The sequence below is a fragment of the Staurois parvus genome, unplaced genomic scaffold, assembly GCF_062004578.1.
Source record: "Staurois parvus isolate SC_StPar_1 unplaced genomic scaffold, SC_StPar_1.0 ptg000195l, whole genome shotgun sequence".
Taxonomy (NCBI): Eukaryota; Metazoa; Chordata; class Amphibia; order Anura; family Ranidae; genus Staurois; species Staurois parvus.
Window position 1 is genome coordinate 12147171 of NW_028317991.1, and position 27230 is coordinate 12174400.

A 27230-nucleotide genomic window follows, 5' to 3' on the forward strand; every position below is an offset into this window, starting at 1 on the left:
CTGCATGTTGAAATGCGTTTTTATTACAAAATATATTAAATATATTGTTAAAAATACATTTCAAATATATTGTTTGTCTTTAAAATTACAAATCTAAATTATTGGAATGCATTTACAAATATATGTAAAAATATATGTTAAAATTACTTTTTTTATATGTTAAACATTTTTTAAAATATATTCTTCAGATTGTTAACATATAAAAAAGTAATTTTAACATATATTTTTACATATATTTGTAAATGCATTCCAAAAATGTAGATTTGTATTTTTAAAGACTTTTGTAAATAAAAAGGCATTTGAATATGCAAAATATATATATATTTTTTTTTTATTGAAATATATTGAATATGGCCAACATTGTAGTATTTCAAATATATGTCAATATATTTGGGAATAATATTTTTTAAATATATTTCAAATATATTTTTCTTCCATGTGGGTACTGCCCACTGAAAGTGACAGAGGGGGTATAATGTTTGCCGTGGTCATGGCATACTGTATGTACACCGCCATTTGGCTGCCCTTACAGCTTAAGAGGCAACAGTTGTGAAGGCAGAAAAAATACAGCTCAACCACATGTTTTTACTACCCTCCCCCCCAACTGCAAGTGTATACAAGCTCTAATTAACCTCTTCCTCTTCTTACCTAATATGTTTTTATTATTGGATGACAACTCGTCGTACTGGGCCAGCCCCAGTACGGTGATTGCTTTGACCAGTCACAGCAATCACATGTTAAATGTACACGATGAATGGCTTTCATTCATAGCCATTCATTGTGTACTATTGTAATCTCTGTGATTGGTCACAGTGATCATATGGTACAGACAGGACAATCACAACAGACCAATACCATGTGATAGCACAATTCTAAACAATGCAACATGAAAGGATGCCATTCATAAAAATGATCACTGTTTAGGCCATCAGTGTTAAAAAAAATCCTGATCACCTCCCCAGAGTAGTACAGTGTCACTATGGTAATATTGCACTGCTCTGGTCACAGTATTAAAAAAAAATGCTTTACAAAATTGAAAAAAATTGTAATTTTATTTTTTTACATACTGTCACCAGTCAGTATCCCTGATCACTGCCACACCAGTCAGATGATGACACTGTACTGCTCTGTTCACAGTATGCAAAACAAATTGCCAACAATTGCCATGTCTCTAACTAAATACCTCAGAATGTCTACTCTCCAAAAAGAGGTCATTTGGGGGGGGGGGGGTGTATTTGTACTATCATGGCATTTTAGGGAATCAAGAAACTAGATCAGCTTTTACAGCTTTTAGTACAATAGGATTGATTAATTTTCAAATATACTGTACACATCCCATAATTTGTAGACTCTATAACTTTCGTACAGACTAAATAATAAACACTGTTATGGGTTATTTTGGGGTTATTTTTCCCAAAGAAATGTAGAAGAGTACATTTGCACCTAAATTTATGAAGAAAGATTATTTATTTGCAAAATGTATAACAAAATAGAAGAAAAAACATGTTTTTTTTAAATCTTTTTTTTTTTTAATTTTTTCGGGAAGAAAAGGGATTTAAGTGACTTTGAATGTGGCATAGTTGTTGGTGGCAGATGGGCTGGTCTGAGTGTTTCAAAAACTGCTGATCTACTGGGATTTTCACGCACAACCATTTCTAGGGTTTACAGAGAATGGTCCAAAAAAGAGAAAATATCCAGTGAGTGGCAGTTGTGTGAAGGAAAATGCCTTGTTGATGTCAGAGGTCAGAGGAGAATGGGCAGACTGATGATAGATGATAGAAAGGCAACAGTAACTCATGTCAATATGGACCAAAATCTCTGAGGAATGTTTCCAACACCTTGTTAAATCTATGCCATGAAGAATTAAGACAGTTCTGAAGGCAAAAGGGGGTCCAACCCGGTACTAGCAAGGTGTACCTAATAAAGTGGCCGGTGAATGTATAGGTAGCAGTTCCATAAGGAATGTGGGCAGTATTAATAACAGCAGGTTCTGAAAAAACAGGGATAGTTGCAGCTATCAGGCACCATGGTGAGGAAATCTTTGAAAAGGGTGGTAGGTGTAAGTAGGTTCGGGTGTCTCTAGCAACTTGAAGACCACAGTATGTATATAAATGTTGCAGTTTTCAAGTGGTTTACCAGGGGTTACGGCTGAAGAAATCAGCCATAACCCCAGTATTTTTTTTTTCAGTTGAAAGCGTTCCTAGTGGCTCTTCAGCCGCTGGATTGCTTCTTGTAGCAGTGCTTGCTGGTGTTTGTCGGGCTTCCCGGCGGGCCCGAGAAACAATCTGTTGGTCTGGCTGGCTGAAGATGGAGGCGATCAAAGACCCTATGGTCTCTGATTGCCTCTATCATGATGGAGGACCCAAGCGACACGATGACGTCACATCCGGTGGGCAGCGAAAGTAAACAAATTTTTTTCTTTTTTAGTCCTCATGCACACTGAACTTTTTTACAGCGGCTGTTTTTGGCTTTTGACGTTTTTTTCTACAGCCAGTAAAAATCCCAGCATGTATCCTATGTGTCCATACACACATAGACTGTAATCAGCATTTTTTAGTTGTAAAAACACTAACTCTGAAAAATGCGGCAAAACATGGTAAATTGCTGCAAACTTTTTTTGAGAAAAAAAGACCTGCTTAAAACCGCAAACACAAAACAAAACGCCCCTAAGCGCTAATGCAAAAATGCTAAACGTGACTTTACACAGCTAACATTACCAACGTTATTAAAACGCTCCGTGTGCATGGAACCTTACAGCAAAAGTTAAAAAATTTTTTTTTTGATCTTTTGCTTTTAAAGGTAAAGAAGAGATCTGGGATCTTTTTGACCCCAGATCTCTTCTTAAAGAGGACCTGTCATGCATATTCCTATTACAAGGGATGTTTACATTCCTTGTAATAGGAAAGAAGGTGGTAAAAATAAATAAATAAATAAATAACTAAATAAAGGGACAGTGTAAAAATAATTTAAAAGTTATTTTAAATAACATTCCTCCATGCTCACGCACAGAAGCGAACGCATACACAAATCGTGCACGCATATATAAACGGTGTTTGCAGTACACATGTGAGGTATCGTCACGAACGTTAGAGTGACAGCAATAATTCTAGCACTAGACCTCCTCTATAACTCTAAACAGATAACTTGTAAAAAATTTTAAAGCATCGCTTATTGGAGATTTCTAAGTACTCTAGTTTGTCGCCATTCAACCTTGTTCACAATTTTAAAGCGTGACATGTCAGGTATCTATTTACTCGCTGTAACATCCTTTTCCATATTTAAAAAAAAAAAAACTGAGGTATATATCGTGTTTTATTTCTTTTATTCACTAAAGTGGAAAAATTTTTTTTTCCCAAAAACGTGTTTAAAAAACCACTGCGCAAATACCATGTGACTTAAAAAATTGCAATGATCACCATTTCATTATCTACGGTCTTTGCTAAATATAATATATATATATATATATATATATATGATGTTTGGAGGTTATAAGTAATTTTCTCGCCAAAAATTCGGATTTAAACTTGTAAACAAAACGTCCCAGAAAATGCTTGGTCTTCAAGTGGCCAGACAAGTTGAATGGGGGGCATTTGAAGACCTTTGCTGGTGGCTTATGAAGGTACAGTGAATAGTGCCACCTACAGGGCAGACTGGTAATGCAGATCACAACAAAAGCTAAAAGAAAAACAAAACAATAGATAAAGAGAGAAAAAAAAAGCTACATACAAAAAACAGCTGAAAGAAAAAACAGGTATTATTTCACATTCTTGCTCAAGCTGTTCCCTGTACCTTCATTTAACCTTCACCCTAACTTCCTAGAAAAGCCACAATATGGTTCAAAGATGAAGAGCAGGGCTAAACTTCTGCAAAGAGACCACTGCTTACCTACAAAGAGCAAGGGTCCTACTCTGCGGCATTCAGGCTGTGACTGCTTTACAAAGAAAGCAAACTCTATGACATTGACCTTCTTTTGTTTTTAGGCACCTGAAATTGAACTTATTTGAACTATACGTTCAACTAGAGTTAGATCTCCATATTGGACTAGGATCAGACATAAATCAATTTATGTATTATAACATTTATATTTGTTAATAGAGTTAGTACCTGAATTTGACTTTATTTTAGCTTCAAGTAACCCCCTACACAGCAGAACTCTAGGAGACAAAGGGGCAGTCTCAGTCTAGTATGAGCTGCTTGCTGACAGGAGGAGAGAGCAGATTGAGGACCGTGACTGGGTTCCCAATGTGATGATACAACCAGAAGGCTAATGGCAAGTGAGCAACTAAGTGATACTGTATAACACCATTTAAAGAAAAGCAAGGTCAATTACTTGATTTCTGGCAAAGGTCCCTGGATCACACAAATGTAAAATTAGAATATTTATTCCTTTGACAGGCAAGTCAGCTCACTTATATTTATTTTAACAGTTTATCAGTTTGTTTGGAGATCAATTGTAAAGCCCAAGCTTGTACTAATTTTTAATTTTACAAAAAAGCAGCAGCTTCAGTGTAAAAAAATCTGGAGCTGTCCCCTGCAATACTTAATTTTCACCCCAAGATGCTATTGAAGCTCTGGGTTAAATGATGCCCAACAACATTCAACCTGGAAGACTGAGGGTGTCAGGGGAGTCACTTTCGGTGGGGGGCCCATGGAACCCAGCTCACTTTGAAGAGGTGGGGAGACCCCTGTCTCAGCTCCCCATATCCCTCTTATGTGTAAATCACCCTCTGCCTGTTAGGGGTACAGGGTGATCTGTCCTAATATTGGGGTGGGGGGTTGTTGATTGTTTAATGTCATGTGGCTGCATCCCATTGTTCTATTGTTTGTCTGGCTTGGGAGGAAACTATTATGGGATGTATGTGTTTATGTGTATTAGCTTAGTGGGGCGGGGGGTGTTTCCAGCAGCCCTCCCTCCTGATGGGACTGTCTGCTGGTGTGAATTTTGAATACCTGTGTGTCTCTTGTTACTAAATAAATTGCCCCGCCCTGTGTCATTATGCAGGGAGGGGGGATTGTCCCCTGAGTGTATATATCTTGTATCTGTATTCAAATAAACTAGTCTACCTCCTGGTTTACTTCAAGACTGGTGTCATCCAGTCTTGTATGGTCGGCTGTGGTGTCTGTTGTCAGTGTTCAGACGGGGAAGCGGTATTCTATCGGAAGTACTCAAGCGCAGTTCCATTACAGAGGACATTCAGTGAATGCAGAGAGTCATGGGCCCACCCCTTAAGGGGACATGACTATGACACTTAGTCAGTGATACTCAGCACCAGAGAGTGATAATTACATCAATGCATCGCTCTTAGCATCATCGAAGACCACCTATTGCTGGAGAAGATCAGGAGAGGACCCAGTGCTTCGCACAAACAGCCTGAGTACATATAGAAAAGGTAAGTAAATGTTGTGCCCTCCTAGATAGGTGCTAGGTTAGGTAAATTTAGTTCTGTAATCAGTGCACCTGCATGTGATCACTTAGGTCTGTTCTGTGTTTCACTGGCTGCAGGGCTCACTGTTTCCTCCTGTCTGGCTTGTAATGTTCTGGAAGATAGTGGGGCTGGAAAAGTCAAACTGGCAGCTGAATATTTATGCAGCCCTGGCCAATCCCTGGGGAGGGTTGCCCAGATGATGGCTGGAAGTGTGCATAAATACTCTAAGACCTGGAACAATAGGGTCTTGTCCTTGAGGAGGAGATCACAGCATGGGGGGGGGGCTGTTTGCCCTCTAGGTGATTCTACAGTGTGCTTGCGGTTCATCGCAGTCCCAGCTGGGCTAGTGGGAGGGCCTAGTTTTTTGAAAGTTCCTGGAGCTTACTGAGGGGCTTTTCATCTGAAGAGCTAGTCTGGTATCATTGGGAGAAAGTATCTGAAAGATATTGGAAGGAGGCAACCAATTATTCAAGGACAATGGTGAGTACAGACTGGTGTGAGATCCTGGAGCCTGTGTGCTGTTGCCACCCCTCTGGTGCTATAGAGTCAGCTGTGTGTAAAGGGAACATTGTGTCCTGAAGAGCTCGGTCTATTTAATTCCTAGTGAGAAGATTCTGCTCAGATCTCTAAAAGGAAGATGTTCTGTATATCCTTGACTTGCTACTGCAAAGCTCAGTCGATCATCTACTTGTGCAAGGACCTATAGTTCTAAAGAAGATGTTTAGTGCCCTCAAATTACTACTAAGAGTTACTGGAGTATTCCACCATTACCCTACTCCTATCCAAGTTCAAGTTCTACAATAAGGCATCAAAAACCCCCCATACTCCTAGACTGTTTATTGAGCTAACGGAGTGCCTGTGACTGTGTGCCTGGCTGTGGGACAATTCCGGGAAAATTCCTAAGGGACCTTTAACCACTTCCGGTCCGGCCCATGTACATAAACGGCCGGACGGGAGCAGTGCCGAAGTGGGTTGCCTTTTATAAATGGCGCTCGCATTTACAGCCTGTGCACGCTCCCTGGGAGTGTGCGGCACCGCGACTGCTGCCCGCTGTGTCCGAAGGAACACCGATCGCTGTATGGGACCTCTGAGTGAGGTCCCGATTCATGTGATCACTGATTGGCCAATCAGTGATCACATGAATAGTAGTAAGCAAGATGTCACTTCTGACATCATTGCTTACTACGTGTGAAATCTGTGAATGATCACAGAGGTCACGTGGCACAAGGCTATTCACAACAGCCTTGTACCATGTGACAAGCTGTGACCAATCACAGCTCTCACAGTATTTCTCAATGGCTGCAGGAATGCAGCCAGAGAGAAGGAGAAATTACTGCTTTTAAAGCCTTTATGGGTATAAAAGCAGTCAGTGTAAAAAAAAAGAAATCTTCATCACCCCCCACAAGTAGTACAGTGTCACCATGGTGACACTGTACTGCTAGGGTGACAGTATGTTAAAAAAACCCATAAATAATAATATAAAAATTAAATAAAAATGTAAAAACACATTTTTAAAAATTATAATTTTTGGTTATAAACTAATTTGGGTTATTTTTTTTACTAAAAAGATAACGGAATACATTTTGGCCAAGATTTATGAAGATTATTTATTTGCAAAATTTTATAAAAAAAACACTTTTTTTCAAAATTTTGGGACTTTTTCATTTATATAGCAAAAAAAATAAAAAAATCCCAGTGGTGAATAAATACCACCAAAATAAAGTTTTATCTGTCTCAAAAAAACGCTAAGAAATTCCTATGGGTACAGTATGGCATGACTGCGCAGTTGTCATTCAAAGTGTGATAGCAATGAAAGCTGAAAATTGGCCTGGACAGGAAGGGGGTGAAAGTGTCCGGACTGGAAGTGGTTAATACTGCAGGATCCTACAGGAGTACCACTACATATATTTAAAAAAATGGAAACCATATAGCATGTGGGGCCTCCGGGGGGGCCTGGAACTGAATAATCTTCTGAAAACTTAATGTTTCTCAGTTTCTGTTTGTAATTATTACTGATGTTTGCACATGAGGGTAGCCATTTTTTAATACATATGTAAGCTGTGCTTCTTGCTGAGTAATAGTTTGCATAGTTCAAATCTATGAACAAATTGTCACTGCAAAAATATTGCTGTAGGTCACATGTGTCAAACACAAGGACCGAGGACCGAACATGGCCTGCCAGGTCATTTCTTGTAGCCCTCGCACGTCTCCTGCAGCTGCGGCACCCCCCTTGTCTCCTCCTCCACCTTGTCACAGTAGTTGGTAGCAGAGAGGAAAGCAGAACTCCTCCACCAGATCCCGTTATTCTCTGTGCAGTCGCAGAGAGGCTTATCTCTGCCCCCCCCATCTCAGCAGTTGGCAGCAGAAAGACAGAACTCCTCCTACAGATTTTGCACCTCCCTGTGCAGCCCCAGCACCCCCTTGTCTCCACCTCCCTTAGTCTCAGCATTCAGCAGACTCTGGCAGCTGACTCCAGCTCTCCTCTGGTCCTCCTCCAGCTTCTTCCCAGCAACAGCACAAGGTAAGGGGGTGCACTGTGATGTAAAGGAGGGTGGGGGACTCTTAATTTTTGATAATTGGGTGCTCTTAACATCTGATGTAAGGGGGGGGGCGGGGTGCCCTTTGAGGGCAACCATAATGCTGACATGGCCCGAGATCAGTGGTGTCCCTAGGCAGGTGCGGGGAGTACGTGCCGCACCGGGTGACACCGGACCCGCTCCACGAAAAGGTAAGTTGTAAAGCAAGCCAACGATCCCCGCAGGATGGATCAGATCTGTAGATTGGGGAGCATAATGGATTGGACTCCGATCCATTATGCTCAATCCGCAGATCTGATCCATCCTGCGGGGATCGTCAGCATGCAACCTATACGGGGTGACCCGCTCCATGAAAAGGTAAGTTGTAAAGCAAGCCGACGATCCCTGCAGGATGGATTGGATCTGCGGATTGAGCATAATGGATCAGAGTCCCATCCATTATGCTCAATCCACAGATTCTATCCATTCTGCGGGGATCGTCGGAGAGGGTGTCACCAAGTGTTATCGCACCGGGTGACACCAACCCTAGGGACGCCCCTGCCCGAGATGAAATTAAGGTTGACATCCCTGTTCTAGGTGGTCTTTCCTGTTATTGCTTTTCTTCCTTTAATTTTTTTTTAATGTCCTGTAACTTTTTTTTGCCATCTGTTCAGCAATGATGCTGACTGCATTCTCTGATGTACAGTTAACCAATAGTGAAAAAATCAGCAAATCTGAAAACGGATTATCGTCTTTGAAATTTCAACACAGCAAACAAGTAAAACTGGGACAACCCTCAATGATGTGCCTCTAGGGAACCTGTAAGGATTTCAGTTTGAAAGCTGCGAATGCTGACTTGTTTTTGCAGGTTCATGCCCTAGGGCAGAGGTAGACAACCTGCGGCTCTCTAGCTGTTGTAGAACTACATTTCCCATGAGGCATTGCAACATTACAAAACTAACAGTTACGGCTATGACTTGCAGAGTCATGATGGAACTTGTAGTCCTGCAACAGCTGGAGAGCCGCAGGTTGCCTACCCCTGCCCTAGGGCCACACTTCACTACTCGGTGGGGTGGATTTACTAAAGGCATAAAACTGTGCACTTTGCAAGTGCAGTTACTTCAAAGCTTAGAAATGAGGTAAAGCTTCACTTTGGAAAGAATATCCAATCACATGCAAGGAAAAAAAAAATAAAAACAGCATTTTTGCTTGCACTTTATTGGACGATGGAAGTCAGCAGAGCTTTCCCTCATTTATTTAGTCATGACCTGGAGAGAATGTGGCATATCAGGTGTCCTGACACATCACTGCCTTGTGAGCATTCCAGCTCAGTGACTAAGTAGTGACACCGAGAGTCATAGAGCATGACAAATCAGCCACATTTGCCCCCATGTTCCTCTTCTTACATGTTCTTTTTAAAAAAAAAAAAAATATTTCTTTAATTTGTAAAAATGTCTCTAAAATAAGAAGCAGTCTTACCAAAACCTTAGGGGTGAACATCTTTTTCTTGCTGATGTATCCTGTTTGATCAAGAACGATTAGAAGCAGCAACAACATAATGAAAAGAATGACTCCGGCAGCAATCCAGTATGCTTTACTGTCACCTAAAAAAAAGCCATACACATACTTTTTATTTAAAATTAAAACTAAAGTAATGTAACATTCTTTAAAATCTTAGTCTTGGATAGAATGGAGATGGATTAGAACCTCTGTCAGGTGTTTATTGGTGTATGTGCCATGGAGATTCACCCTCTGTAATTGTCCTGTTTACCGTTATCACCAAGAGTGAAAGTAAAAGAAAGTCCCAAATTTTGGGTTGTCACCAGAACAGGAAAAGAGGGGAAATCTTCCAACGGGGACACTAGTCCTGGTGACAATAAAGAATTCCGCCTACTTTGGAGGGATTTCCTCTCACTTCCTGTTGTGGTATGGGACAGGAAGTGAAGGGAAATTTCCCTAATTGGTCACAAGTGGCAAAAAAAACTGATGGGTTATAATCCTCCCTTACTTGATCAAAAACAAAAACCCCAAAACTTTTTGTTTTAAAATTTACTTTAATAATATAATAGGATGAAAAGTGATATGCTGAAACCTGCAGTGACCAATCATGAACTGGAATGGAGATACTAATGGGGCCTTAAAGCAGACCTTCACTCTAAATTAACCTAAATTTTGCCCTACCTCCTTCTTTGTTCACATTTGGATATTCATTTTTTTATTTTTAATTTAAAGTGTTACTAAACCCACAACAGTAAAATCAGTGTGTATATGCAGTAAAGCATGCTTGTTATACTCACTGTGGAACCTAAGGGGTTAATCCTCAGTATTGTGTAAAAACGCTGTTTGCTCCTGTCTTCTCTGATCCTCTCCTACTTCCACTGTCCCCTTTCATCTCCTGATAAGCATATTGTGTGGATTCACTCTGCACATGCTCCGTTTGGTGTGTATTGCTAGAGAGGTTTGTTTTTTTTTCTTCGGAGAGTGCCTGTGATCAGCACAGGGCCAATCAGCCATGTACAGACAGAGGTCAGGGATTGTGCATCCTCCTAGAGCAAAATGAAAACTCCCCCTACAAGCTTTAACCAGTGCTCAGCTCGACACTGATAGAAGTCACAAGACTGCTCTAACTGCTGATGAGAAAAGGTATTTAGCAGTTTATATTTACTATAATAATTGCATTTCCATGTTGCCTGTACTGTGGGAGAGCAGATAAAGTGAATGCAGGGTCCTGGGCTTAGTAACACTTTAATAGATTTTTTTTGTGCTGCAAAGCATTACTTCAATATTTCTTGCTTAGGCAAGAATTACATGTGAGGCCCCCCTTCCAAATTGCACAGAGATTCATGTACCTGTACAATCATGTGGCACATCTGCACATGTGCAAAGATAAGCTGTTATGGAAGGTTCAAAACTGCTGTGTTTGCACGTGTGCAGCAAATTCCCTGCATATATGCAAATTAGTGGTGCACCAAAATGAAAATTCCAGGGCTGAAACGGAAACTTCAGGATGCACTTGGCTAAAAAAAAAAAATAAACATACAGATGTTAGACATCAGATCACCACTGTTGTCATAAATGAAAGAATGCCACAGATACCTTCCAAATGAGATCCTTCTGTAGTGATGCATTTCTTTGGAGATGGAATGGATTGATATATGTTCTCTGAAGCCATGGACACCATTACACAATAGGTGGTACTTGGATACAGGGATGGGACAGATATAGTAATATTTTCCACAGAGACGTCATTTTGATAAATAGAAACCTGTGTGATTAAGAATAATGAACTTATCCCAATTTGAAATCAATATCACTCAGAGTGCTTATTTCAAGTACATTATTTCCGCTATGGTTAAAGGAAGAATTTTTTGAGACGAAAACTGCCTCTGAAATCCGCACTTATTGGCTTGAGAACACAACTAAAATTTCTGTTGGTACTTCTTGAGACACCTTTAAAGTGGTGGGAAAGGTGGTAGTTAAGTCCTGAAAAAAAAAAAAATCTTCCCTCTGTCAGGCTATGTCATGATGTGCTAGCATGCATCTCATACTAACACATTATGAAAAATGTACCTAAAAACGAAGGTCCTCCAGCAGTGCGCTGTCACCACTGACAGGGCTTCCATCTTTGTCTAGTCTTCCTTCCAGGTTTGCGTGCTCTGGCCGCTTGAATGGCCAAGTCGCAATGACATCACTCCTGTACATGCACACGGGAGTCACGGCTGGGGCACAGAGCTCTGAAGGGCAAGCATGAGTATCAGATTACTAAGCCACTTCAAATATATTGTGGCACTCGGCAGGGGTGCCCCTTGTCTGACATTGCTACAGATCCCCTGGCGGCCTTACTTAGGCCAACTATACATGGGCTGAAATTCGACTGATTTTTTTGTCCAAAAATTGGACCTAAGAATAATCTGCTGATTTTCGCTTGGTTAGTGGTTCAGTGGCACTGGACGATTTTTGTAGTTCCTCCCCTTTTCGGTGATCGGGCATGCTGGAAAATTCGTGAAAAACGACCGATTTTAGACTCAATGATGGTCAAATCGTACGATCGTTTTTCCGAAAAGAATATGTGCATGAGCTGTGACTTGGAAGGAACAGAAGTTTCGCCTATTATATGGGGTGAACTTTGTGACTTGGTTGGCCGATTTCCTAAATCATTACCATCGGATTACCAAGCGAATGACGTTTCTGATTTTCGGACGAAAAATCGTTCGGAATTCGAACTATGTATGGCCTGCATTAGACAGGAATCCTCTATCTGAGGCTGTTGGATTAATGCTTAAGAAAAGACTTTACTTTATGCTGGTGACATGTTACTCTACTTGTCAGATTCGGCAGATTCTCTAACTGCAGTCTTATCAGTCATTACTTACTTTGGTCATTTCTCAGGTTTTAACGTCAAATGGAGGAAGTCCAATCTTTTCCCATCTGATTTTGTATATAAACCAGTTCTCCTGACATATCTCTTCAAGTAATTTCTAAATTCTGCTATCTTGGGATTGACAAACAATTGCCTTTGGAATCCTATATAGATAATAATATCCATCCTCTTATACTAAAACTGAAAGATTGTTTGGGCACATTGTCTAAATTGCCCCTGAACCTGATAAGGGTCAGTCTGTTTAAATTATATTCTTTCCCTGCTTTTTAAATATTCTATTACTTGCCCTTATATCTCTGCCAAATTTTTTTTCTGATATCAAAACAATTATATCTTCCTTCCTTTGGGGGTCCCAGTCACCCCAGAATATCTCCGGAAACGTTACAATTGCAATTACAGGGAGGTGGACTGGCGCGCCTTAATTTAGTGTTACAATTGATGCATATCCATTGGAGTTTTATTCTGAATCAGAATAATGCTGCTGTGTCCATGCAGGCTGCCCTCATGCAATCCTTTGAGGCATTCATCAACCTCCTATATCACATGTGTCAAACACAAGGCCCTCAGGCTGAATGCAGCCCGCCAAGCCATTGCATTTGGTCCTCACACCTCTTCTACAGCTGCGGCACCCCACTCATCTCCACCCCCACCTTATCTCAGCAGAGGACAGAGCCCCTCCTAAAGATCCAGTGCCTCTCTGTGCAGTGGCAGCACCCCGTCTCTGCCTCCTCTGCTCTTAGCCATCACCTTCTCCAAGCCCTGCACTTTGTGCTTCCTACCTCCACCCCAGCTTCTTCCCGGCAGTAGCACAAAGTAAGGGGAGGGCACTGTGATATAATGGAGGGTGAGGGACTCTTGACTTTTGATGGTGCCGGGACCAGGGGCGGACTGACCATTTGGAAACTCGGGCACTGCCCGAGGGCCCAGGGTCAGCAGGGGGCCCCATGAGATGCCCCTGGTACCTTTTTCATAGGCTTTTTTGAGTTTGGGCAAGGACACAGGGGCCCCATGATCCCTATTGCCCGGGGGCCCCATGAGTTGTCAGTCCGCCCCTGGCAGGGACTATTGACATCTGAGGTAAGTAAGGGGATGTGTGCTCTGGATTGGGGCCCGTAATGAAATACGATTCTAGTGCAAGTGCAGATATACTAAAACTATGCCATACATTTTTTCATATCTGTAACTAAAAGGATTATCTCTTGCTAATTTTCCAAATGCTCCTTTGTGGCATAACCCAAGTTATATAACTTGAGGAGTTATATAAACATTCAGGCGTAAATCGTTGGGCGAGGCATGCCCTTAAGTATGCACATCGGCTATTTTTCAGCAATGCCTGAGTTTGGAGTCCCAGATACTTACCTATTCTCATATTTACAGCTGCATCATGCTGTTGTTACGCAGTGCGGACTGAGCTGCAGCTGTCTAGGCTTGAAAGTCTTTTGATTGAGAATGACCATTCTAAATTGATCTCTAGGTATTATTTGACGTTATTATCCTCCATCCCTCAAAGATAGAGAAAAGAAAGGCACAATGGCAAACAGACAGTCCATTACTGGATGACGCTTGGGAAGATACACTATGTTGCCAAAAGTATTGGGCCAGCCCTCCAAATCATTGGATTCAGGTGTTCCAATCACCTCCATGGCCACGGGTGTATACAATCAAGCACCTAGGCATGCAGACTGCTTCTACAAACATTTGTGAAAGAATGGGTCGCTCTCAGGAAATCAGTGAATTCAAGCATGGTACCGTGATAGGTTGTCACCTGTGCAATAAGTCCGTATGTGAAATTTTCTTGCTATTAAATATGCCATGGTCAACTGTTAGTGGTATTATAACAAAGTGGAAGCTACTAGGAACAACAGCAACTCAGCCATGAAGTGGTAGGCCACGTAAAATGACAGAGAGGGGTCAGCGCATGCTGAAGTGCACATTGCGCAGAAGTCGCCAACTGTCTGCAGAGTCAAAAGCTAAAGACCTCCAAACTTCATGTGGCCTTCAGATTAGCACAACAGTGTGTAGAGAGCTTCATGGAATGGGTTTCCATGGCCGAGCAGCTGCATCCAAGCCTTACATCACCAAGTGCAATGCAAAGTGTCAGATGCAGTGGCGTAAAGCACACCGCCATGGGACTCGAGCAGTGGAGACGTGTTCTCTGGAGTGACGAACCACGATTCTATGTCTGGTAATCCGATGGACATGTCTGGGTTTGGCGGTTGCCAGAACGGTACTTGCCTGCCTGCATTTTGCCAAGTGTAAAGTTTGGTGGATGGGGGGTTATGGTGTGGGGTTGTTTTTCAGGGGTTGGGTTTGGCCCCTTAGTTTCAGTGAAGGGAACTCTTAAGGTGTCAGCATACCAAGACATAAGACATTTTAGACAATTTCATGCTCCCAACTTTGTGAGAACAGTTTGGAAATGGCCCAAACAAGACTGAGCACCAGTGCACAAAACAAGGTCAACAAAGACATGGATGAACGGGTTTGGGGTGGAGTAACTTGACGGGCTTGCACATAGTCCTGACCTCAACCCCATAGAACACCTTTGGGATGAATCAGAGTGGAGACTGCGAGCCAGGCCTTCTCGTTCGACATCAGTGCCTGACCTCACAAATGTGCTTCTGGAAGAATGGTCAAACATTCCCATATACATTCCTAAACCTTGTGGACAGCTGTCCCAAAAAAGTTCAAGCTGTTATTGCTGCAAAGGGTTGGCCAACTCAATATTGAACCCTACGGACTAAGACTGGAATGTCATTAAAGTTCATGTGCTTGTAAATGCAGGCGTCCCAATACTTTTGGCAATATAGTGTATTAGATAATGGGAAGATCGAACTTCCAATGGTCATTTCAGCTAGCGGTGAATTGATTCAACTCAAATACCTGCATAGAATCTATTACAGCCGTAGTAGAATATATAAACTAGGGAGAATGGCTTCCCTGGAATGCTCAAGGTGTCTTTATGGCTCTGGAGGTTTCCTTCATATGATCTGGGCATGTGCACATGTGAGACAGTTTTGGTCTGACATCACCAAATTGATAGGTGAGAAGATGGCACTTCCAAACATCTGTACACCCACTCAATGTTTGTTGGGAGACTTTGCTGAGGAGGAACTGCATGGTTCACAGAAATCATTACACTGGCTGTTTTATTGAGTTTTTATAACAGGAGATAAAGATGCAGAATATAAAGAAAGTACATAGGTAATATACTGTAGCTTAGATCTTCCAATAACAATAAGTTGTACATATCAAAAAAATGTTTATAGATACTTAGATTTCAAAGATGAAAGACAAAGGCACTAGTGATTGTGCACTACCATCTTGGGTTATCTAGAAAATTACCGGAAAGAAGTAAGCCCAACCAAGTTGGTTGGATGTGGCCTATTTTAGAAGACACAGTAACAAGTAATACAATTCAACAGTCTGATTCTGTTGCTAATAGGTTGGGAGTAAGTGAACCTGTAAAGTTAGCAACCAATAGTGAGAAAGGAGATAACCAGTGTGCACCTGGCTGTGAAGCTGCAAACTGTCACAGCCGGGTGCCCACACTGAAGATGCCGGCGCCTGGAATACAGGACAGCCGGTGAAATGGACTGCGGTGGGGGCAACGCGGGATGGTGGGATAGGTGAGTGGCTGTGTTTTAAAAGTCAGCAGTGTGAGTGGAACTCCGCTTTAAGATGAATTTTACAGTCACATCACACATGTTGCTTTGATCTATTGACATGATTTCCAAATCATCAAATTATACAAAGTAATCCAAGTGTACAGTTCTACTGTACTCTACTGGGAAGACTATTGGACTGCTGTTTCTCCTCCCTCACCTCTCTAAACTCCTTATGCAGCTAAAAACCGAAGGCATGTGATGACTTATAAAAAAAAAGGGGGAAAAGATAGTTTATACTTTTTTATAACTATACACAAATGTTTTGCCTTTCATTCCTATTTTAAACTGAATGGATTGTTTTACAAGGTGAGGATTTACATTCAGAATTAGTGGCACTGCGGGACACCTTGCCAACTGATGTTAGTTGCAGTGCACCACAGCAGACAGTAATGCACTACTGTGGTGCGCTGTTACAATAAACAGCACATGCAATGCACATTAATACATGACAATATAAAGGAGGTTTACTGAATCTGGTGCAGCTGTGCATGGTAGCCAATTAGTTTCTAATTTCAGCTTGTTTAATTAAGCTTTGGCAATATGACCCGAAAGCTGATTGGTTTCTATGCAGAGTTGCACCAGATTTTGCACTCTCCAACTGTAGTAAATAAACCCCTATGATTAACACACCACAGTTGTGCGAACTCAACCTTAGAAACCAACTGAAACCTGTATTTAGAGTCCTTATTGTGATCTTTGAAAATGAGTTACTTCACCGTACATACAGCTAGAGAGGTCACTGAGGGCTTCTTTTACTGCTGGTTAATATTATGTAAATACTTTAATGTCCATAGACCAGATGTACGTGCACTTTAAAAGAATAAAACAGGAAATATGTGTTTGTATTGAAAAGATGTACAGAACATCTTTTAGTTTTCCCTGACATACACTTTAAGCAAAGCAGATACAGTTGCAAGAAAAAGTATGTGAACCCCTTGGGATTACGTGGAGTTTTTGCATGAACTGGGCATAAAATGTGCTCTGAACGTCATCTAAGTCACAACAATAGAAGAACACAGTCTGCTGAACATAATACTACGCAAACATTAGATGTTGCCATGGTTTAATTGCACATAACATGTAAACATTCACAGTGCAGGGAGGAAAAAGTATGTGAGGCCCTAGCTTAATGACTTCTTCCAGAGCTAATTGGAGCCAGGAGTGAGCCAACCTTGACTCCAATCAGTGTGATGATATTGGATGTGTTGCTGACAGCTTTCCTGCCCTTAAAAAACACACACCTGTTTTGGGTTTACTGGTTTCAAGAAGCACTGTCTGATGTGAACCATGCCTCGCAGAAAAGAGCTCTCAGAAGACCTACGATCAAGAATTGTTGACTTGCATGAAGCTGGAAAGGGTTACAAAAGTATCTCCAAAAGCCTTGATGTTCACGTGTCCATGGTAAGACAGACTGTCTACAAATGGAGAAAGTTTAGCACTGTTGCTACTCTCCCTAGGCGTGGTCGTCCTGTAAAAATGACTGCAAGAGCACAGCGCAGAATGCTGCATGAGGTAAAGAAGAATCCCAGAGTGTCAGCTAAAGACCTACAGAAATCTCTGGCACATGCTAACATTTTTGTTGACACATCTACAATAAGGAAAACATTAAACAAGAATGGAGTACATGGGAGGACACCACGGAGGAAGCCATTGCTGTCCAAAAAGAATATTACAGCACCTTTGAAGTTTGCAAAAGAGCACCTGGATGTTCCACAGCACTACTGGCAAAATATACTGTGGACAGATGAAACCAAGATTGAGTTGTTTGGGAAGAACACACAACACTATGTGTGGAGAAAAAAAGGCACAGCACACCAACATCAAAACCTCATCCCCACTGTAAAACATGGCGGAGGGAGCATCATGATTTGGGGCTGCTTTGCTGCCTCAGGACCTGGACGGATTGTTGTCATTGATGGGAAAATGAATTCCAGAGTTTATCAAGACATTTTGCAGGAAAACGTACGACCATCTGTCCGCCAACTGAAGGTCCGCAGAGGATGGGTGATGCAACAGGACAATGACCCAAAGCATACAAGTAATTCAACAAAACAATGGCTGCAACAGCACAGAATACGCCTTCTGGAGTGGCCCAGTCAGAGTCCTGACCTCAACCCGATTGAAATGCTGTGGCATGACCTTAAGAGAGCGATTCACACCAGACATCCCAAGAATATTGCTACACTGAAACAGTTTTGTGAAGAGGAGTGGTCCAAAATTACTCCAGATCGTTGTGCAGGTCTGATCTGCAACTACGGGAAACGTTTGGTTGAGGTTATTGCTGCCAAAGGAGGGTCAACCAGTTATTAAGTCCAAAGGTTCACATACTTTTTCCTCCCTGCACTGTGAATGTTTACATGTTATGTGCAATTAAACCATGGCAACATCTAATGTTTGTGTAGTATTATGTTCAGCAGACTGTGTTCTTCTATTGTTGTGACTTAGGTGACGTTCAGAGCACATTTTATGCCCAATTCATGCTAAACTCCACGTAATCCCAAGGGGTTCACATACTTTTTCTTGCAACTGTAGGATGCAGGTCTAAATGTGTGTGATAGCTAAACTCACAATTTCACTGTACAACTGTACTATGAAGTAAAGCGCTGCACAAACTGTTGGTGCTATATACTGTATAATAATAATAATTACCTTTGTGGAAGACTCTAGCTCGATTGTATAATCTATGGCGGGATAGGCTTCCAAGATGGAGACATAGCTCTGTTTTGATTCACTCCATAAATAAGAGACAGGTAGACTAATAGAGACATTAATACCGCTGCCTGCCGTCACAACATCCATGATCGGAGGACCCACCACAGCTGAAAAGAATAAATAAGATATCTACATTATAAATATATCAAGGGCAAAAATTTCGAAGGTTTAGAACAAAGATCTCTTGAAGCGGAAATGATCTCTTAAAGTGAAACTTTACCCATAATAACTTGATAAAAAATAACGTTCTTTAGCAAGGAACAGTCCACATTAATAAGGCCCCTTTCACAAAGCTGGTTTGTTGCTGCCCTCAGATCCCACTGACTGTGTCAAGGCTCAGACATCTGTCCCAGACAGCCGTCCATTAGGTTAAATGGGTTTATGATATCAGCAGATTCTTTCCTCAGGAATCCAGAGACTGCAACAAACAAGATGTGTGCAATGGGCCTAATCATGCTACCAAAATTAGCCCACAGCACCCGAGCAGCAGTAAATCTATAGGCTGTCAGCAGATCAGCCTCTAGATTTTCGGCATAGTGCTGAAAAATAGAGAGCAACTGAGCATGTGCAGAGCAGAGTGAGATAGTGTATTACTGTTTTTTTTCATTTTGGATGGAGTAAGGGAGAGTTATAACTTATGCCAGTGTTTTTTGTCATCTGTTCCCCAATGATTAGATTTTCCTATAACAAAAAAATACTATTGAGAATCAGAAGGGGTCGTTTTACTTCATTTTTCTTGCTCCAGAAGGCTCCCATCAGGGGTGTGATTTGTCCCCCACAGCCTCATCTCTAAGCTGCTTTCATCTGTGGTCACACATTTATCCACGCTACATACAATACAGGGCTAATAGCCTTGTATTGTATGTGACGATTCAGAGGGACCATCCATAGGCCAGACCTTCGGGAAGAAGAGGAGTGTGCTGCAGATGGGAGTCAGGTAAGTAATGCAGCCTCTTCCTATACCCCTAGACCAGGGGCGGACTGACCATTTGGAAACTCGGGCACTGCCCGAGGGCCTGGGGTCATTAGGGGGCCCCATGAGATGCCCCTGGTACCTTTTTCATAGGCTTTTTTGAATTTGGGCAAGGACACGGGCCAATGATCCCCAATTGCCCGTGGGCCCCATGAGTTGTCAGTCCGCTCCTGCCCTAGACTTAACAAGCATTTCATCTATGCAGCGTGTTTGGGGGGGGGGTCACTGTATTTTTTTTTTTTTTTGCCAGAATTTGGGATTTAGAATGTTGCTTCCCTGCAATATGGCAACCTGAGAGTGCTACAGAATTCCTAGATGTGCCAAATATCATGCATCCACTGTAATGAGATTTTCACTTTTGATGAGATACTCTCTAACACTCTCTCACCAAATGTGATGCAGACACTGCAACTTGTTTAATGATAACACTAAGATTGCTCATCTGTGATAATGAAGACTAACCCCCCCCCCATTCACAAATCAGTTTGAAAAACTGAAACATACTGATTCCTTCAGAAACAGGGCTGTCTTCACATTAGGTGTAAACGCAATGAGTTTCCATGCATTAACACAATGCTTTTCAGTGCATTAAAAGATAATTGTTACCGTGTGCTGAATAAAGGCACCTTAAGGGCTCGTTCACACTTGGCTGTTTTAGCAACGCTTGCCAAATGCCCCTATAGCGTTTGGCAAGCGTTGGTCTGGCGTTTGCGGAGCGTTTTTTAACACTCGGCAAACGCTCTGCAAACGCCGCATGCGCGGTTTAGCGGCGGTTGCTAGGCATTTGCCGAGCGTTAATAACGCCCCACAAACGCCTATAATGCAGTTTGAGTGGTGTTACCGCTCCACAAACGCCCCGCAACCGCGTCACAACCGCACCGCAAACGCCGGCTGGGGCGGCACCATAGACGAGAATAGAAGGCTTCAACGCCTCCTGACTCGACCAGAGGCGTCCGTTTTGCTGCGACCCAACTGCTTCCGTTAGAACAGCACCATGTGCTGTAATGCGCAGAATTGGCAGAGGCGTTTAGGAAGCGATAAAAACGCCTCTCTGCCGCCTGCACACAACGCTAGTGTGAACGTAGCCTTACACAGAAAAAATGGCACATGTACCTTTCAATGCAGCACACTCCAACGATTGTCATGTGCATTGTGGTGTGTTGCAGTGAAGGTGTCCACTATTATAATGGTGCAACGGGATATACCTCAATACGCTCATTTCCACGCATTGCTGTACACACACTTTGTATTGCAATACCATACCAAACCAATGTATAGGAGGTCACAAAATTGCTACAATCTGTAATGTCCATATTTACCTACAGGACATGTAGGAGGATGTAGATAGTAAAGTACACAAAGCATACAGTTAAAGATACCCTCACCCCCATTACATACTTACTGTTTGTTAAAGGTGTAAAGACGGGTGATAGGGGTGAAGGGTCTGACCTCTCTGTAGATGTGAAGCTTTGCACCCGTGCTCTGTAAGTTATCCAGAGATCACTGAACACCTTGGTGAGGTCACAGAGGCGAGTTGTCATATTGGAACATATCTCAGCGGTGGAAAATAGTCCACTGGTACGAGAGGCGAGATCAGAGGAAATGGTTTAGTCAATAAATAGTTATTGCTTATACTGTTTGTCAATTAAAACGAAAGTGTCACCTATCTATCTTTCTATCCTACAAATGACAATACCATACATAATAGTTTGTCTGATATTCAACACTGTGGAATACACCAGGCTCAATACTTGGTTACTCCCATAGTAAACGAGAAATATGGCCAAAGAATTTTTTTGCCATACTTCTCCTGTGGGTCACTGGAGTGCATTTACTTTCGCTCTCCTATGACCCAGAGCCAGTTAGAACAGACTATTGCCAGTCACTGCTCTACAATCTGTGTAGACTGAGCAATCAGTGGTCATGTGGTCACTTCTCAGCCTTAAGCAGGCCATACATGGGTTGAATCCCGAACGATTTTTCGATTGAAAACATCGTTCGTTCGATAATCCAATGGTGCTACCAAAGATTTCGAAAATCGGTCGTATTTCACGAATTTTCTAGCATGCACGATAAACGAAATGGGGAGGAACCACGAAAATCGGCCTGTGCCATTGCCCCACTAACAGAGCGATTATTCTTAGGTCCAATGGCCGACCTTAGAGCTGATGTGGTCAGCTACAGCATCACACTGATCCTGCAGCACACAGGGGAGTATGAATGTTTATTTTTTGAAAACAGCAAACGTGGGTACTACAAAGCCTCTGTGCTCCAGGACCCAGAACAGACCTTATTAGGATTCAACGTTTCTTCATATCAGTCATAAAGTCTGGAGCCTCTCACCATATATATGTGAGACACTTACCTGTAGGTGACACATATATATCATCCACAATATTGTCCTGCCTGCCAGTGCCATCTTTGTATATCTACCTATCTCTCTCTCTCTCTCTCTATATATATATATCTTAATGTAGATCTATTTCTCAATATCTGTCTATCTGTCTATTTCTCAATATCTATCTGTCTGTCTATCTATCTATTTTTCAATATCTGTCTTTCTATCTCTCAATATCTGTCTAATATCTAACTATCTCTCAATATCTATCTATTTCTCAATATCTGTCTAATATCTATCTATCTGTCTAATATCTATCTATCTATCTATCTATCTATCTATCTATCTATCTATCTATCTATTTCTCAATATCTGTCTATTTCTCAATATCTGTCTTTCTACTTCTCAATATCTATCTATCTATCTATCTATCTATCTATCTATCTATCTATCTATCTATCTATCTATCTATCTATCTATCTCCACAAATACAAAATATCATACAGTACATACTAGTTTTTCTGATATTCCACATTGTAGAAGATGGCAGATTCAGTGTTCGGTTCCTCCCATGTTAAGGTGTGCTTAAAATTATTTGAAGTGATACTGAGGTTCCTTGGAGGTAGAAGAGTTCCTAAAGCTGTAGACATGGGAAGAAAACAGTTTATAGTGGTTTTAGGTGGCAGCAGATCTGTGCTAATAGACAAATTGAGCTCCTAAGCTAAACCTGAGCCCCATTCACAAATAAGGCCATTAGCAATTAGATGTGGGAGCCCTGGTGAGGGTTTCCTGTGATTAGCTGTCGGCAGGAAACTCGATTGGAAGCAATGGCAGCTCCTGCAGCTATTCACAGGCGTTTGCATGTAATTGCACCTGTGGATGACTAACCCTGGGCACAGGATCAGCCCTGGAACCCAAGGATCATGTAATAGATCAAAGGGAAATTCAGTATGACAGCTCAGATTTCATACGACAGCTCAGATCTCATATGACATGGTTGCTCCTGGGGGAAATCTAGTTTTTAATACGGAAAACTGTTGTGTTCCCTGTATTAATCAGGTGCAGACCCTCTGCTAGTTTCTATTTCATTCTGAAATAGAAAGTGGCACACGTGGTATAGATAGACCTGAAACAGCTCTATCTACTAATGTGGTGCATGCCACATCTGACAGTTTCCTGCACCATTATAATAGTGCAGGAAGCTTAGTCAATTCCGCAGTATGTGCACAATAACGTCCAATGTGAATGAGCTCAAAGTAACACTAAAGGCAGCACTTTTTTTTAAGTTTTGGAGAGAGTGGAGAGGGATTAGATCACCTGTCAGTCTCTACTGCTGTCTGTACCCCCGTTAGGGAGATTCAGCCTCTCTATTTGCCCTGTTTACCATTATCATTGAAAGTGCCAAGTCAAAGAAAATCCCAAATTTTGGGTTGTCCACAGAAAAGTAATAAAGGGGAAACTTCCAATGGGGACAGTAGGTTCTGGTGGCCTTGGGTGGGGGCGGGGCAAGGAATTTCTTAATTTCAGGGATTTCCTCTCACTTCCTGTTTGGCTATGGGACAGGAAATGAAGGGAAATCTCAACAATGGGACACAGAAGGCTATAAAAAAAATCTGTCATAACCCTCCCTTGCTCTATCCAAAATGAAAAGAAAATTGCCTATAGTTCTTTTTTAAAGTGGAATTCCAGCTTACTTCTAAATAGCCTTAAAACTGTCCCATCTCTGTTCCTAACACCTACTAACCAATACAGTTGTGACCAAAATTATTCAACCCCCAATGCTGTAAAGGGGTTTAGGGACTATAGTGTACATTTGGAATTGTATTCAGAATCAAATCCTACAAGGACGTTGTAACTACCCAAATGCAACTAAAATGACATCAATTGTTTATGTAATACAGTAGTAAATGGTTCTTATGTGGTTTCTTCATTGCCACAATTATTCAACCCCTTAAAGACTACCACTCTGAAGAACAGAGGTTCATACAGGTGCTTTCCATCAGGTATTGAAAACACCTGTGGATGTCACCGAGCAGCAATCAAGCATAATAAGCACCAATTAGGCAGCTTTAAAATGACTGTGATACTCAGCTCCTTCTAGACATTTACTGGTGTGGTTACAAACATGGTGAAGGCAAGAGAATGGTCCAGGAAGACAAGAGAAGAGGTGATTTCTCTTCACAGGAAGGGCAATGGCTATAAGAAGATTGCAAAGATGTTAAACATACCAAGAGACACCTTAGGAAGCATCATTCGCAAATTCAAGGCAAAGGGCACTGTTGAAACGCTACCTGGTCGTGGCAGAAAGAAGATGCTGACTTCGACTGCTGTGCGCTACCTGAAGCGTAGAGTGGAGAGAAGTCCCCGTGTGACTGCTGAGGAACTGAGAAAAGATTTGTCAGATGTGGGTACAGAAGTTTCAGCCCAGACAATAAGACGCACACTGCGTAATGAAGGCCTCCGTGCCAGAACTCCCAGGCGTACCCCCTTGCTGTCTCCAAAGAATAAGAAGAGTCGACTGCAGTATGCCAAAAGCCATGTGGACAAACCACAAAAGTTGTGGGATAGTGTTCTGTGGACTGATGAAACAAAATTAGAACTGTTTGGGCCCATGGATCAACGCTATGTTTGGAGGAGGAAGAACAAGGCCTATGATGAAAAGAACACCTTGCCTACTGTGAAGCATGGTGGAGGGTCAATCATGCTTTGGGGCTGTTTTGCTTCTGCAGGTACAGGGAAGCTTCAGCGTGTGCAAGGTACCATGAATTCTCTTCAGTACCAGGAGATATTGGATGGAAACGTGATGCAGTCCGTCACACACCTGAGGCTTGGGAGACGTTGGACCTTTCAACAGGACAATGATCCCAAGCATACCTCCAAGTCCACTAGAGCATGGTTGCAGAGGAAAGGCTGGAACATTTTGGAGTGGCCATCGCAGTCACCAGACTTAAATCCGATTGAGAACCTCTGGTGGGACTTAAAGAAAGCAGTTGCAGTGCGCAAGCCTAAGAATGTGACTGAACTGGAGGCCTTTGCCCATGAAGAATGGGCGAAGATACCCGTAGATCGCTGCAAGACACTTGTGTCAAGCTATGCTTCACGTTTAAAAGCTGTTATAACTGTAAAAGGATGCTGTACTAAGTACTAAGATTGAATGTCACTTGGGGGTTGAATAAAACTGATAATGCTGTGAGCACAGAAAAGACATTTGTGGTTATTTCATTATAACTGTTATGTTATATTTGTCTGACCTACAAGTGCCTCTTTAATGTAAATGTAAGCAAGATGACTGAATGATCAAAAGCAATGTCAAACTGGCCAAAACACTCAATTTCAGTGGGGGTTGAATAATTTTGGTCACAACTGTATATGATGTACTGTATATACTTAATCCGGTCACATGATCTCCCCTGTCAGCCAATGACAGCTGCAGGGGAGAGAGCGCTCTGTCAGCGGCTAGTAAAGCCTGGACTGGTAATGTCATCCATAGGCTTCAATGGCTTTTCTGTGCTGGCTGATACAGGGGATCATGCCACAGGACCAAAGTGGCCTGAAAATAGGCAAGTATATACAGCACTGTAAAAAAATGTTTCCCCCTTCCTAATTTTTTTTGCATATTTGTCACACATAAATTATTCAGATCTTTAAACAAATTTTTTTTTTTTTCCCAAAATAATTTTTACTGAGAAAAGAAGCACAATGATAACATGTACAGGTTACATTCCAATCATGGATAGTATCAAGAAGTGCAAGTGTCCCGTCAGGTTACACATCTGAAGTAAAATAGTTTCATTGCATAACAATGCAGAAAACAATGACAAATGAAAAACAAAGACCAAACAAAAACAGAAAGGAAAAAATGAGGTGAACATAACAATTGGGTACACGAATTAGCAAATCGCCAAATAGTCCCTCCAATTACAGAATGCAATATATGATGGAAGGATGGTTATATAGGAGGGTTGTTGGATGTAAACAAATGTTAATATTATACAAAGATGACAGCAGTAAATACAAATATCAGTTTTTAAATGATTTCATTTATTAAGGGCAAAAAAGCCTTCCAAACCTACCTGGCCCTATGTGAAAAAGAAATTCTCCCCCACCCCCCTTGCTAAATCATGAATTAAAACAATTCTGCAAAGAGTGGGCCTAAGTTCCTCCACAGCAATGGGCAAGACTCATTGCCAGTTATCGCAAATGCTTGATTGCAGTCATTGCCGCCAAGGGTGGCACAACCAGTTATTAGGTTTAGGGGGCAATTACTTTTTCACATAGAGCTAGGCAGGTTTGGACAGCTTTTTTCCCTTAATGATCATTATCATTATCATCGTTAATGAATCATCATTTAAAAGCTGCATTTTGTATTTACTCAGGTTATCTTTGTGTAAAATTTAAATTTGTTTGATGATCTGAATCATTTAAGTGTGATCAATATGCCAAAAAAATAAAAAAGTCAAGCAGGTGGTAAATACTTTTTCACAGCACTGTATATCTTTCTTGCATAGGTCAGTTAGCCTAGTTAAGAGGAGAGAGTGTCACTGCATTAAACACTAGTAAAAAAAAATGGATATAATACATCAGTCTAAAAACTATAACATTTAACAATATAATTAAAAGTGACCCCCAAAGCACTCACCCATCAATGAAAATTGGCACAGCTGCAGCAGACATAGTAGACGGACCATCATTCACATCTGTAGCAGTGATCTGTCAGACAAACAAACAGTGATATAAAACAAGAAATGCATAAAATATGCCATAAACACAAGATGAAATGCATATAGAGCTGTCTTCTGTTAGACGTGATCCTGTTCATCTTTTTCAGTAACTTCATGGATTCCCTGCATGCTTTGCGCACTTCTCCTCTGCTGTTTCCTTTCAATGTCTAAGGACTACATGTCCCATGGTACCTTGCTGCCTGCAAGCTGTGATTCCTGTACTGACTCTGCCTCCTGAAACACCTCCTCTCAGCACCTCTGTAGTTCAGAAGGCAGGCTCTGTGAAATGTGTGACACAGCAGGGTCACCCACAGGGCATATTGACTATGTGTCCCAGAATTCGAGAAAGAAAATGTGTGAGATCTTCACAAAATAAGTTTACAGACTTCAGTATTGTTCAGAGTAATAGGAGTAGAGTAGAAATGACTGAAATACAATGTGCTAATGAATATATGTATATATATATATATATCTTATATTTGCATCATAGATACATTA

At 41.5% G+C, this 27230-nt stretch overlaps 1 protein-coding gene across 1 annotated transcript in view; it reads right to left on the bottom strand.

Moving 5' to 3' along the window:
• Positions 1-26726, bottom strand: part of LOC149461721 (uncharacterized) — a 31856-nt gene extending 5130 nt beyond the window's left edge. Inside the window, exons 1-6 of the mRNA XM_089677984.1 lie at positions 26651-26726; positions 22525-22651; positions 21076-21248; positions 18638-18807; positions 11039-11207; positions 9422-9546 (exon numbers count right to left, since the gene is read on the bottom strand). Of these exons, the coding sequence (XP_089534110.1) occupies positions 9422-9546; positions 11039-11207; positions 18638-18807; positions 21076-21248; positions 22525-22651; positions 26651-26702 (816 nt within the window). The 5' untranslated portion in view covers positions 26703-26726. The remainder of the gene's footprint in view (positions 1-9421; positions 9547-11038; positions 11208-18637; positions 18808-21075; positions 21249-22524; positions 22652-26650) is intronic.
• Between the last annotated feature and the right edge of the window lie 504 nt (positions 26727-27230).